The sequence below is a fragment of the Myotis brandtii genome, unplaced genomic scaffold (genome assembly GCF_000412655.1).
Source record: "Myotis brandtii unplaced genomic scaffold, ASM41265v1 scaffold136, whole genome shotgun sequence".
NCBI lineage: Eukaryota > Metazoa > Chordata > Mammalia > Chiroptera > Vespertilionidae > Myotis > Myotis brandtii.
Genome location: NW_005354829.1, coordinates 1,202,972 through 1,214,951, shown reverse-complemented (window position 1 = coordinate 1,214,951; position 11,980 = coordinate 1,202,972). Strand labels below are relative to the sequence as shown.

Here is an 11,980-nt window from a genome sequence, read left to right as displayed (position 1 = left end):
GCTGGTCTCTGCTCGGCCGCTGAGCCGTGTCCGGGAGGCCTAGTGGGGCGCCGTGCGCTCCTCCCCGCCCCGCACAGCCAGGGTCTTCCACATCCGGGTCAAAGGGCACGAAACGGCCCCAGTTTCCGTTCACTCTTGTGAACAGAATTTGCACGGGTCAGAGGCGGGGGCGGGCCTTAAGGTATCAAAGGGAGAAAAGAGGGGACATATGTAATACTTTCCTCAATAAAGATTAAAAGAAAGAAATTGCCTAAAACTCTCATCCAGAGGTTGTCTTAATAGCTTCTGCCCTTAGAGGAGGTGTGTCCACAATCTGTCCTTGTCTCCGTTTTCTGATTCACAAAACCATCCTGCAGTTCTCAACCTCCACAGGCTCCCGCGCAGCAGACAAGCTCCCAGCAGCATCGTTTCTCCTTCACGTGCTCACTGGGGCGACGGCGGCCTGTGGGTGCGGACGGTGAGAGGTGAGGGGGCGGGGGGCGGCTGTGACAGGCCCGAGGCTCCGTGCCCGGTGCTTGGAAAGAAAGGCCGGTGCTCGCTTGGGCAAACGTGGATGTGATTTCATTTATATGTTTGTCTAGAGAACATTCTCCTCGTATATCTTCAGATGACAGCAATCTGCACATCCTACAGCTGCCTGTGTTTCACTCACTTTCATCCTGTATCAGCACATTGTTATTTATTTTTATATTTTTCAATATTTTTATTTTATTTTAGTGAGAATGGAAGGGAGAGGCAGGCAGAGTAAAACTTTGATGTGAGAGAGAAACATTAGTCTGCTGCCTCCTGCACCCCCCCACCCCTCCATGGAGCCCCAATTCCAGGTATGTGACCTCCTGGTTCATAAATTGACCCTCAACCACTGAGCCAAACTGGTGGGGCTGATTGTAACCAAATATGTCACTTGGTTGTCACCATACAGTGCACTGTACGTCCCTCTGTTCAAAAGTTTTCCAGCAGGTGGTGCTAGACACTATTCAGTGCACAGGTCTGGACAACAGGAATCTGTGTTCGGAAGCAAAGCCTCCTCCTCTCTCCTGGACAAATGGTCATCCACACTAAGACAGGCAAAATCTGCATTGCTCTCTGTGTCTCCTCTCCCTGGATGGACGCTGACTATTGTCTCTGTGGCCAGGATTCTAATGATTAAGTTTTAAGTGGGCGTGTAAAGTTTGAGTGGAGGAGTCAATTAGTGAGTTGATAAGGAGTTGATGAACCACCAGTGGGTTCCACAGGGAAGGGAGGTGCTGTCGGTCCCAGGTGGGTGGTCCTGGCAGCATGAGTGCCTCACAGCCTCGGTGAGCAGGACTCTGGAAACAGCCAGAACCTTAGAACCTTGTGCAGGTTGACCACAGCCATCTCCTAGGGCTGGGAGGGGGCGTGACCTGGATGCAATGTGTGTGTGTGTTGGTTGGGGGCAGGGGGAGTGGAGAGAGGGAAAGGGGTATCAGAGTTACCCAGAAACACGAAAGGCAATTACCTGGGTCCCCAGCCTCCTGACAGGCACTTCCAGAGGAACCCCTAAATATGCCACATGACTGACACTGTTAAGCAGCTTCTGTCCAAGAGGAGCCAGAGGAAAAAGCAAGAAGAGGACCCCCTGTGTGAGGAGCACCATGAGGTCGTGGCCCTGTCCTGTGAGAAGGACCTGGACCTGCTGTGTCCCAGTGCAGGGTCTCCTCCTCCCACCACCAGGCACAGCCCCTGAGCAAGTGCAGTTAGTCACAGGAGGTCGCTCAAAGGCCACACTGAGCCCCTGAGGGAGCAGGTTGAAGATGCTGCAAAGGGGTTAGAAATACAAGTCTCAGAATCATTTGAATTGCTTTCAAAGGTGGAGAAGCAAATGGGGGAATTACTAGTACATTCTGAGTTGCAACAATTTAAGAGTTTGCTAGGAAAAGAGAAGGAACTCTTTTCAAATTACATGTCAAGCCCGGCTGGCATGGCTCAGTGGTTGAGCATAGACCAATGAACCAGGAGATCATGGTTCGATTGCTGGTCAGGGCACATGCCTGGGTTTCAGGCTCTGTTCCCAGTGGGGGGCATGCAGGAGGCAGCCAATGGATGATTCTCTCTCATCATTATGTTTCTGTCTGTTTCTCCTGTCCTCTCTGAAATCAATAAAAATACATTTTAAAAAATCACAAGTCAAAGACAACCCTGTTCAAGGAAAACTGAATGAAAACAAAGTAACTGGAACCACCCATCAGCAGCTGCACAGCTGTCTGCTTGGCTGGGACTTCACAGTTTCTCCTCCTGTGTGGCAGGCAGGTTCGGAGTTGTGTCTATAAACTGCCTGTATCTGGGGAGAAGGATTGTGCCACCACGGGAACAGGTCACAGCTTATTGTGAGGATGCAGGGAGCAAGGGATGGGCTGGACCCAGACCTCTGAAACTGAAGGGTAAAGCCTCCCGTTCCTTGTACTGTAGGCGCTGAGATGGCACATCCTGAAAAGGGGGTGACACGGGGGCCCAGAGTTACACATTCCTGGGTGAGAAAAGCAACAGGCCTCAGCCTTCCAGATTTCAGTTTCCTCAGCAAGAAAGATGGGATTAAATGTCTTCGGGAGGATTAAAAATGTGCAAATGAGATTATGCCTATGACTTTATCTGGCCTGACTGAATCACAGGAGATCCCTCTGCCCTCCAACCAGCATCTCTGAACTTCCTCTCACCTCCACCCTGGTCCACCCCTTCCTCTGCAGAGGAGGAGCCACCCTTCTCTGCTCCACCCTCTTATATAAATTCAGGTCAAGCTCTCATCACAGACCACACCATCTGGTGACAGACTGGCTTCAAGGGCCCTTCTGGGAGAACGGTCTCTGCGACCAGTTACAGACGGTCCAGGACCTGCTGCTCGGAAGAGTCTGGAGGCGGAACTCATGTGGCTTCGGGAGGTAAGACCTGGGCTGGGGCTTCCTGAGCACCCAGCCGAGACTCGAATTTGGTTTATTCTATTTACTTATTTATTTCAATTAAAATTGACATTCAATATTATATTAGTTTCATGTGGACAGGGTACTGGTCAAACATTTACATATATACCTTATGAAGTGATTCCCCCATAGTAAGTATAGTACCCCCATTCCTGAGCACCCAGCCAAGACAGGCTGAGACATTGCACATTGTAAGGGAATCCAAACTCGAATTTGGTTTATTCTATTTATTTATTTATTTCAATTAAAATTGACATTCAATATTAGTTTCATGTGGACAGGGTACTGGTCAGACATTTACATATATACCTTATGAAGTAATTCCCCCATAGTAAGTATAGCACCCCCAACACTGTACATGGTTATTATACCATTATATATTCCCTGTGGGGTTTGACTTAATTAATTAATTAATTTTATTGATAGGTCTTAGAGAGAGAGGACGAGAGAGAGATTGATTCATTGTTATAGTTATTTATGCAGGCGGGGGCAGACATGGCAGTTTGAGCAGCAGAACCACAGGAACCAACCAAGCAGAAACCATGAACTGTTTGTGGACTCAAAGCAGGAGGCATGGGAAACCAAAGGAGGGCCTGCAGTAACCAAGACGTATGAACACATAGAAACAGAAAAAGTTCAGCGTAGGAACAGAGAAAGAACACATAGAAACAGGGAAAGTCAGGTCCGTTGCCTGTTACTGGGCAAAAACAATTGAGGGAATCAATCAGGTTGATGACACAGGGAAACCTAGAGCAGGCTTGTGGCAAATATATACCCCTGGGCTACAAGGCTTTAACGGGCAGCCCATTATTGGGTCCCCCTCCCCTTTCGGGGAGTCTGAATCTGCTTATAATACATTTTCTACACTTTTGCTTAAATCTTCTGGTCTGCAGAGCTCATTCTTCGGCGTCTCGAGAAACGACCCCCGGGATAAACACCTTGGCTCACCATTCAGGTTATCACATATATAATACGTTTTATTACGGTTTGGGTCCCTTAGTGAGCCTTGTCCAAATGCTAAAAACGCAATGATCTGCCCTGGCTGGTTTGGCTCAGAGGCTAGAGCGTTCTCCCGTAGACTGAAGGGTCCCAGGTTCGATTCTGGTCAGGGTCACATGCCCGGGTTGTGGGCTCAGTCCCTTGGAGAGAGGTCACCCAACCTCCTTATACCTTTCCTGCCTGCCCATCCTTACCTGTCTTCTGTATGGGAGGGGGTTAAGTTGAAATGCAGGCAGGTAGGGCAGGGTCCAGTGGAAAACAAAGGCAGGTGAAACATAGGCAGGGGCAGACATGGCAGTTTGAGCAGCCGAACCACAGGAACCAACCAAGCAGAAACCATGAAATGTTTGTGGCCTTAAAGCAGGAGGCATGGGAAACCAAGGGAGGGCCTGCAATAACCAAGACCTATGAACACATAGAAACAGAAAAAGTTCAGCGTAGGAACAGAGAAAGAACACAGAAACAGGGAAAGTCAGGTCCGTTGCTGGGCAAAAACAATTGAGAGAATCAATCAGGTGACGACACAGGTAGACAGAGCAGGCTTGTAGCAAATATATACCCCTGGGCTACAAGGCTTTATCGGGCAGCCCATTATTGGGCCCTCCTCCCCTTTCGGGGAGTCTGAATCTGCTTATAATACATTTTCTACACTTTTGCTTAAATCTTCTGGTCTGCGGAGCTCATTCTTCAGTGTCTCGAGACAGGACCCCCGGGAAAAACACCTTGGCCCGTTCAGGTTATCACATATATAATACGTTTTATTACGGTTTGGGTCCCTTAGTGAGCCTTGTCCAAATGCTAAAAACACAATGATCTTCCCTGGCTGGTTTGGCTCAGAGGCTAGCGTCCTCCCGCAGACTGAAGGGTCCCAGGTTCGATTCTGGTCAGGGGCACATGCCCGGGTTGTGGGCTCAGTCCCCAGACGGGGGCGTGCAGGAGGCAGCTGATTGGTGGTTCTCTCATCATTAATGTTTCTATCTCTCTCTCCCTCCCCCGTCCTCTCTGAAATCAATAAAAATATATTTTTAAAAAAACACACACAATGATCCCAACCTGACCTAAGGGTGACCAATAACTGTGTGTGACAAAGCACCAAGAGGTGCTAGTCTGAAGCTGCCTGTGGAATCCCTTCCAGGATGGCTCACTGAGGGCCGGTTTGTGTATAGCTGGGGAGTGGACAGATGAGAGCCTTGAGGCCCTGATATACCTCGTACTTCAATCCTTTGATCTTCCTTAAGCTAACCATCTGCTTGCTTGCAGGCACTTTTTTCTCAGATCTGTGGGGAATGCAGATCTCTCAAACCTGCATGAGTTTGCAGCAGTCAGTGAAAGGGGAATTCATGATTCTGTCCTTACTGTTCTGACCCTGTGTTAGGGGAAGTGAGCCATCATGGAGTCAGGGGAAGCTGGGATGAGAAAGAAGTGACAATGCAGTGGGAGCTGGCCTCAGCACTGGAGACAAACCTAAGGGGATCTGCTTGTACAGGTGCTGGGATCAGAGGGAGCTGAACCTGCTAGAAAAGGGAAGGAAGGTGACAGACAGGTGCAGACAGCTTGGTGCTGGCAGAAGCTGGAGCTGAGGGAAGGATTGTGGTCTTGAGTGGGAACAAGGCCTGTAGGGGAGGGTGATGATTAGATCCCTGTGGATAGAGGGCAAATGAGAGGAGGCTCCAGTAGATGCTGATGGACTTGGCGGCTAGAGGGGAGTTCTGGCGGCTAGAGGTAGCTTTGTCAAGGGTAGGAGTGGTGACCACAAAACATGTGTTCTTTGACCATAGCATCGTGAGTATGGACAGTCCGGGCTGACTGTTAGGCATATTTTCCTCCAAAAATCCTTTCTGACTTGTCAAAGGTCACCTGGCCATAAATGGGGGAGCCAGGATCTCAGCCCAGGCAACTTGGGTCAGAGTCTTTTGAAATCTTTGCCAATCCCATGAGATACTACAAAGAACAATGGCCCTTGTAGATCACTCTGATGTCTCTGGTGTTTTCAAAATGATCTGCTTTGATTTCACGATTGGTCATTTGTTTCTACGATTAATCCTCTTTATCCATTTTATTTATTTATTTATTCATTTGCTTATTTGTTTGGTTATTTATGTTAATCCTCCCCTGAGGATATTTTTCCATTGATTTTTAGGGAAAGTGGAAGAAAGACAGAGAGAAATACTCATGTGAGAGAAACACGTGGATTAGTTGCCTCCTGCAAGAGCCCCGACCTGGGCTGGCCAGGAGGAGCCTGCAACCCAGGTAGGTGCCCTTGACCTGCACAGACTGATGCTCTATCCTCTGAGCCAAACCAGCTAGGGCTATAGAAGCTATTTAGATAGTTTGACAAACTAATAGCAACTTTCTGATTTTCAATCATACCAGATGGCTTCCTCAGCCAAAGAGAATGAAAATGTTCTACCATAGTTGTAATCAATTATTTTATTTTCATTTTTTACTGTTAATAGACTTGCAAACAGAATTGCATGGGCCTGTAACCCTACACCACCACCCATTTAAGAAAGAGATAATTCAGAACAGTTCCCGGACGCAGGAGTAAGGTCTTCCTCTCCAGATATGCACCAACAGAACTTTCCACCCCTGACTCCTCCTTACCCCAGCCGGGGTGTAGGAAGTTGGAGCAGCGGGAGCAGCTACTGGGGTACCCCAGGCAGAGGCGAACCACGGCCGCCCTCGCCTAGGGACTGGTATGGGAGCCCGCATCACACGCAGTTGTACAGGCCCAGGTGTAGGCCCTATGGGAGCAGCCACTCTCCAGGACAGGGCGTCAGCCTCCTGTGGGGCCGGGTTGGGTCTCAGTCCCCTGGCGGCTGCCCTGGTTCCTATTCCAGGTCCCCCTCAGGGTCTCAGCAGCAATTAGGCTACTCCCCAGGGCAGCAGCAGGCCCACCCCCAGGCTTCTCCAAGGACACCTACACCTTTTGGATCAGGTCGTGGTAGAGAAAAAAGAATGTCTAATGAGTTGGAAAGTTATTTCAAACCTTCAATGCTTGAAGACCCTTGGGCTGGCCAAGAACCAGTATCTGTAGTGGACATAAGGCAACAATACAGCAATACTCAAACATTCACAGGCAAACAAGGAAGATACCTTTGTTAACATTTCTGAAATTCACTGGAAGCTTCATGTGTCAGGATCATCATGGACAAAACTTTCAGTTGCGTACTTAAATTCAACCTTGACATGGTGACTTTGATTGGATAATTAGTGGAGTCTGCTTGGTATTTTTCATCATATCAAACATAATTGATATTTGGGAGGAAACATGGTAGGATAATTTGCAATATGTAGCTCTCTGAAAGTGCCTGCCACATTTTAGGAAATTTACAGTTTCCAAATATTTAACATTCTTGGTTATATAATGGACATTTGTCTTTTAATGTTTTCCCAATGTTTTAAAATATTTTGTCTTCCTAGGCATATTGTGGTTTTGTCATATGCTAAAGGAATAGAAATATTAAAATAATGCTTTGTAATCAGAATTTGTAAGTAAATATTTTTCCTACTACTTTTCTTTTTGCGTACTACTTTTGAAAGTAAAAAGAAAAATCTTTTGAGCTGTAATAAAAAAAAGAAAGAAAGGAAAGGAAAGGAAAAAGAAAGGAATAGATAATTACCAGCACCTAAAAGCTTTTCTCATGTTCTTCCCAATCACTAGCCTGGCCCTCCTCCCCAAATGTTAGCACCATGCTGATGTCTAACACCTGTATTTCTCCTCCTTAGGACCTTGTCCCCACAAATCAATACCACTAGTGGGTGGGTCAACAGTAACAATGACTTCAAAGAACAATTGTTTGTGTGTTTGTTTCATTTTATATTGAAACCTTGATCTCCAATTTTATTCATTCTGAGCATGACATGAAAATCAGTTTTTTGAGTTGGAGGGTCCTCAAGGAAATCTAACCTCGTCGAAATCCCATCTACTTTTCTGTACAGAGCTGGATGTATCCTGCAGCTGAGAAGCTAAAGGAAAAACATGTAAACATGATATATTATGAATTCAGCACTATAAAAAATAAACTGTTTAAGCCAAACAGTGCCAACTCCTTTTCTTAGGTTTTTCTCAAGATTAAAATGATTGAAGTTGGGAATTTTATTCTTCTTTGCCACACTCTCTTAGAGATAAGACTGTTATGTAACTTTCCCCAGGTTTCCCAGATGATAGGTCACTAAGGATGGAAACTGACCCAGGATAGGTGATCTAATCCCAAATCATACACTTGCCACAGTCCCATACAGCACCATTGTGGGTGACTTGGTTTAGCTGGGTTGTGCTGATAGAGACACAAATCAGTGGTTGCTTCAAAGGTGGCAGTGAGCAGGACCACAATGGTAGCCTTTTTTACATGCAACAATCTTTTCTCATCTCCAGGAATGCACAGGCACTTTAGAACCATGTCTACTTTCTGACCAAGAATTTCTGAACTTGGACTCAACTAGTCTGCGATCAGCTGGAGGTGGTGAACGGAGCTCCTCTGGACACGAGCGGCCACTGGTCTCAGAGGAATGAGCCATTCAGGACAGTAAGGCCAGTGAGATCTGAGGGTGCATCTGCTTCTCGGTGGAGAGATCTCCCAGAGCACAGCTTCCTGAAGAAACCCACCTCAGGCCCGTCCTTCTTTCAGGGCCCAATGGCAGTTGATGCAGCTCTGGCAGGACTCCCGGCAGAAATCAACTGTCCCATCTGCCTGGATGGCCTGCGAGACCCTGTCACCATCGAATGTGGGCACAGCTTGTCCCTCCTGCACCCAGCAGTCCTGGGCTGATGTGCAGGACAGGTTCCCTTGCCCTGTGTGCCGTCACCCATGCAAAGAGAGGTGCTTGAGGAGCAACACCCAGCTGGGAAGGATGGTTGACATGGCCAAGCTCCTCCAGATCACCAGGGGCCAAGATGAAGCAGCAGGAAGAGAAGCGCTTGTGTGAGAAGCACAACCAGGCCCTGACCCTCTTCTGTGAGGAGGTCCTAAAGTTGTTGTGTCCCCTGTGCACTCAGCCCCCTGACCACCAGGGCCACCAGGTGAGGCCCATGGAAGAGGCTGCCTCTCATCACAGGCAAAGGCTCAGCAGTTACATTGAGCCCCTGAAGAAGCAGGTGGCAGACGCTCAGAAATCAATAAGCATTCAAAGCAAAAAACCCTTAGAACTGAGAGAGAAGGTGGAAACCCAAAGGCTGGAATTATTCTCTGAATTTGAGCACCTGAGGCAGTTTTTAGAACGTGATCAAGAAGCAGTTCTTTCAAGATTAGCTGATGAAGAGGCGATTGAAAAGAAACTCAGCGCTAATATAACCGAATTTTCAAAGTACAATTCCACACTCAAAGGCCTGCTAAGTCAGGTAGTAGAGTGCACGGTGCTGATGAATGTGGAATTGCTCTTACAAATCACAAGTTTCTACAAGCACTCTGAGGGGTTCAGCCCATCAATGTTTTCAGTCCAGTTACGGAGGGAAGGCTGCAGTTTTCCTTTCCAGTATTCTGCTTTGCAGAAAATTACAAAGACGTTTAGAGTAGATATCATTCTAGACCCTGAAACGGCACACCCTACCCTGACTGTCTCTGAGGATAAAAAATGTGTGCAATATACAAAGAGAATGCAAGCCATTCCTGATTTTCCAAAAAGATTTACAGTCAACACGGTTGTCCTGGGGTTTCCATACTTTCATTCCGGCAGGCATTTCTGGGAGGTAGACGTGGGAGACAAACCCAAATGGGAGGTCGGGGTTTGCAAAGATTCTCTGTCCACCAGGTGGAGGAGGAGCCCGTCGGCCTGTCGGGGATGCTGGCGGATTAGGCGGCAGGGGAATAGCTATGATGCCCCGGGAGCTGGCAGCATCCCTCTCTTGTCTGAAGTGAAGCCCAGAGGCATCAGCATTTTCCTGGACTATGAGATGGGGGAAATCTCATTTTATAACATGACTGACAAATCACACATCTATACTTTCACTGACACTTAATCGACCTCTTAGGCCTTATTTCTATGTAGGGCCTGACTCAAAACCTCTTAGGATCTCTATAGAAAAAGACTGAATGAAAACTTTCTAAGAGACTGGACCAGTTTAATAATTTTTTTTAAAATGGAAGGTGTGTGTGAATTAATACAATAGTGGGTATCATATTAATATGAGAGTAAATCTAATCCCCCTTCAATGGAAGGTGAAAGGAAGAAATGGTGGTCCTGTTAAACACACAGGAAGAGAGTTTCATTTTGTTTCAACAACACTGGACAAGATCTGAGGATTGTCCAGGTCCCACTGCACTCTTGGTTCAAGCTCTACCCAGTGCTTGGGATCTTCTGTTGCTGTTTACTTCGCTTCTTTACTCTTGAATTGGCCTGGGGTTCCTAAATCCCCCTTCCCCTCCAGGGTATTCTCTGACCTGGACTCCTATACCTTTGGGTGCCTTATTTCACTGATCCTAAAGGGCAGAAATCCTAGTCCTCTGTAAGCTACAAACCAGGGTCTGTCTTAGAAGTTTTTTTAGATGCACAGTATTTGCCTCCTGAATAGCATGCTTAACATTTAAATTGCTTTTGTGGTTTTTCTGTTTTGCTAGATCTGGTGTTTAGTTTCATTATTTTATAGTTTGCAGTGTTCATTATTGTGTTAAAAAGAGTGTTGCTGGTCACCCAGCTGACACATTGGAACCTGAGCATCCTAATGTTAGCTACAACGTTTTCTCTGTAAACCAAAGTTCATCCCATAAACCTTAGAAACGGACTAGATCCAAATGGAATTTAAAAATAAATAAGAATTAATCCATCTACCATCAGTGTTTTCCTTTTGAAAAAGAAATCAGCTGGCAGCAAAGTTTACAGACTCTTTCAGAACACAGAGACAGATTTTCAGAGAAGGCAATGGTTTGAGATATACTTACTAAAAAGGAAGGATAAGCCCTAGCTGGTTTGGCTCAGTGGATAGAGCTTCGGCCTGCCGACTGAAGGCTCCCAGGTCCAATTCTGGTTAAGGGCACATGCCCGGGTTGCAGGCTCAATCCCCAGAAGGGGGCGGGCAGGAGGCAGACGATCAATGATGTTTCTATCTCCCTCTCCCTTTCTCTCTGAAATCAATAAAAATATATTTAAAAAGAGCAGGGGGGGGGGAGAAAATGGGAAGGGGGGACAGAAAACTTGGAGACACCCAGGATTTTCACAATACAATTTGGCCTTTTAGTTTATGGATCTCGTCATTTTGGAGATTCAATGGTATGGCTTGCAGGTGACACCATCACTTTTAGCTGAATAAAACTCTTAGAATGCCCCCATAATGGCCACATCTAAAAGAAACAGGTATTTGCCCTCATGTGTGACATCATGACAACATCCCCTGTCAGATACTTGTGTCTTGGTTAAGCGTTTTCAAACCAAATATTGATTATTCCACTAAATACCCCCCAAAAATTAAGAGTAAATAAAAATTAGCAGACATTATCACAGATATCCCCTCCCCTTCGTGTTAAGCTTTCAACCAAAAGTCTTCCTAAGGCAGCATGTTAAGGCCCCAAGGGCAAACTGATAAAGAGCACAGTACGAAAACTGCAGAAGTAATGCCATTTGTTCATTAAAATGATTCACTTTATTTTTTAAAAATATTTGTATTGATTTCAGAGAAGGGAAAAGGGGAGAGAGAGAGAAAACCATTGGTCAGTTGCCTCCTACACCCCCACACTGGGATCAAGCCCACAACCTGGGCATGTGCCCTGACCTGGAACTGAACCGTGACCTCCTGGTTCATAGGTGGACCCTCAACCTTTGAACCATGCCGGCCAGGCTCAAAATACCTCAATTTATCTGGAGAATTACATAAGTTTAATATCAGTATAGAAGTTAATAGGGCATTTTATTTTTAAGTCTGATCCAAGACTAAAAGAGGTGTCCTTTCTTTTTAGCAAAGCCACAGAAGACCCCTTTGCTATCACTGAACTTATTGATCCAGTGAAGATATACTAGTATAGTCAATACTGAAATGCATGGCAACTTCCTGAAGAGGGCAAAAATAAAGAGAAAGTTTAAAGTGTTGCCAGTAGAAGGTGCTATAGAGGTAA

General features: G+C 46.4%; 1 protein-coding gene and 1 pseudogene across 1 annotated transcript; both read left to right on the top strand.

Moving 5' to 3' along the window:
• The first annotated feature begins 6,201 nt into the window (after positions 1 to 6,201).
• Positions 6,202 to 7,461, top strand: LOC102240071 (annotated as a pseudogene).
• Positions 7,462 to 7,485: 24 nt separating this feature from the next.
• Positions 7,486 to 10,321, top strand: LOC102239767 (putative tripartite motif-containing protein 75). Its single transcript, XM_014534982.1, is given in 4 exon segments — positions 7,486 to 8,673; positions 8,675 to 8,825; positions 8,827 to 9,890; positions 9,892 to 10,321. Coding segments are annotated over 4 exon segments (1,392 nt in total). The 5' UTR covers positions 7,486 to 8,572; the 3' UTR covers positions 9,968 to 10,321.
• Positions 10,322 to 11,980: the final 1,659 nt, after the last annotated feature.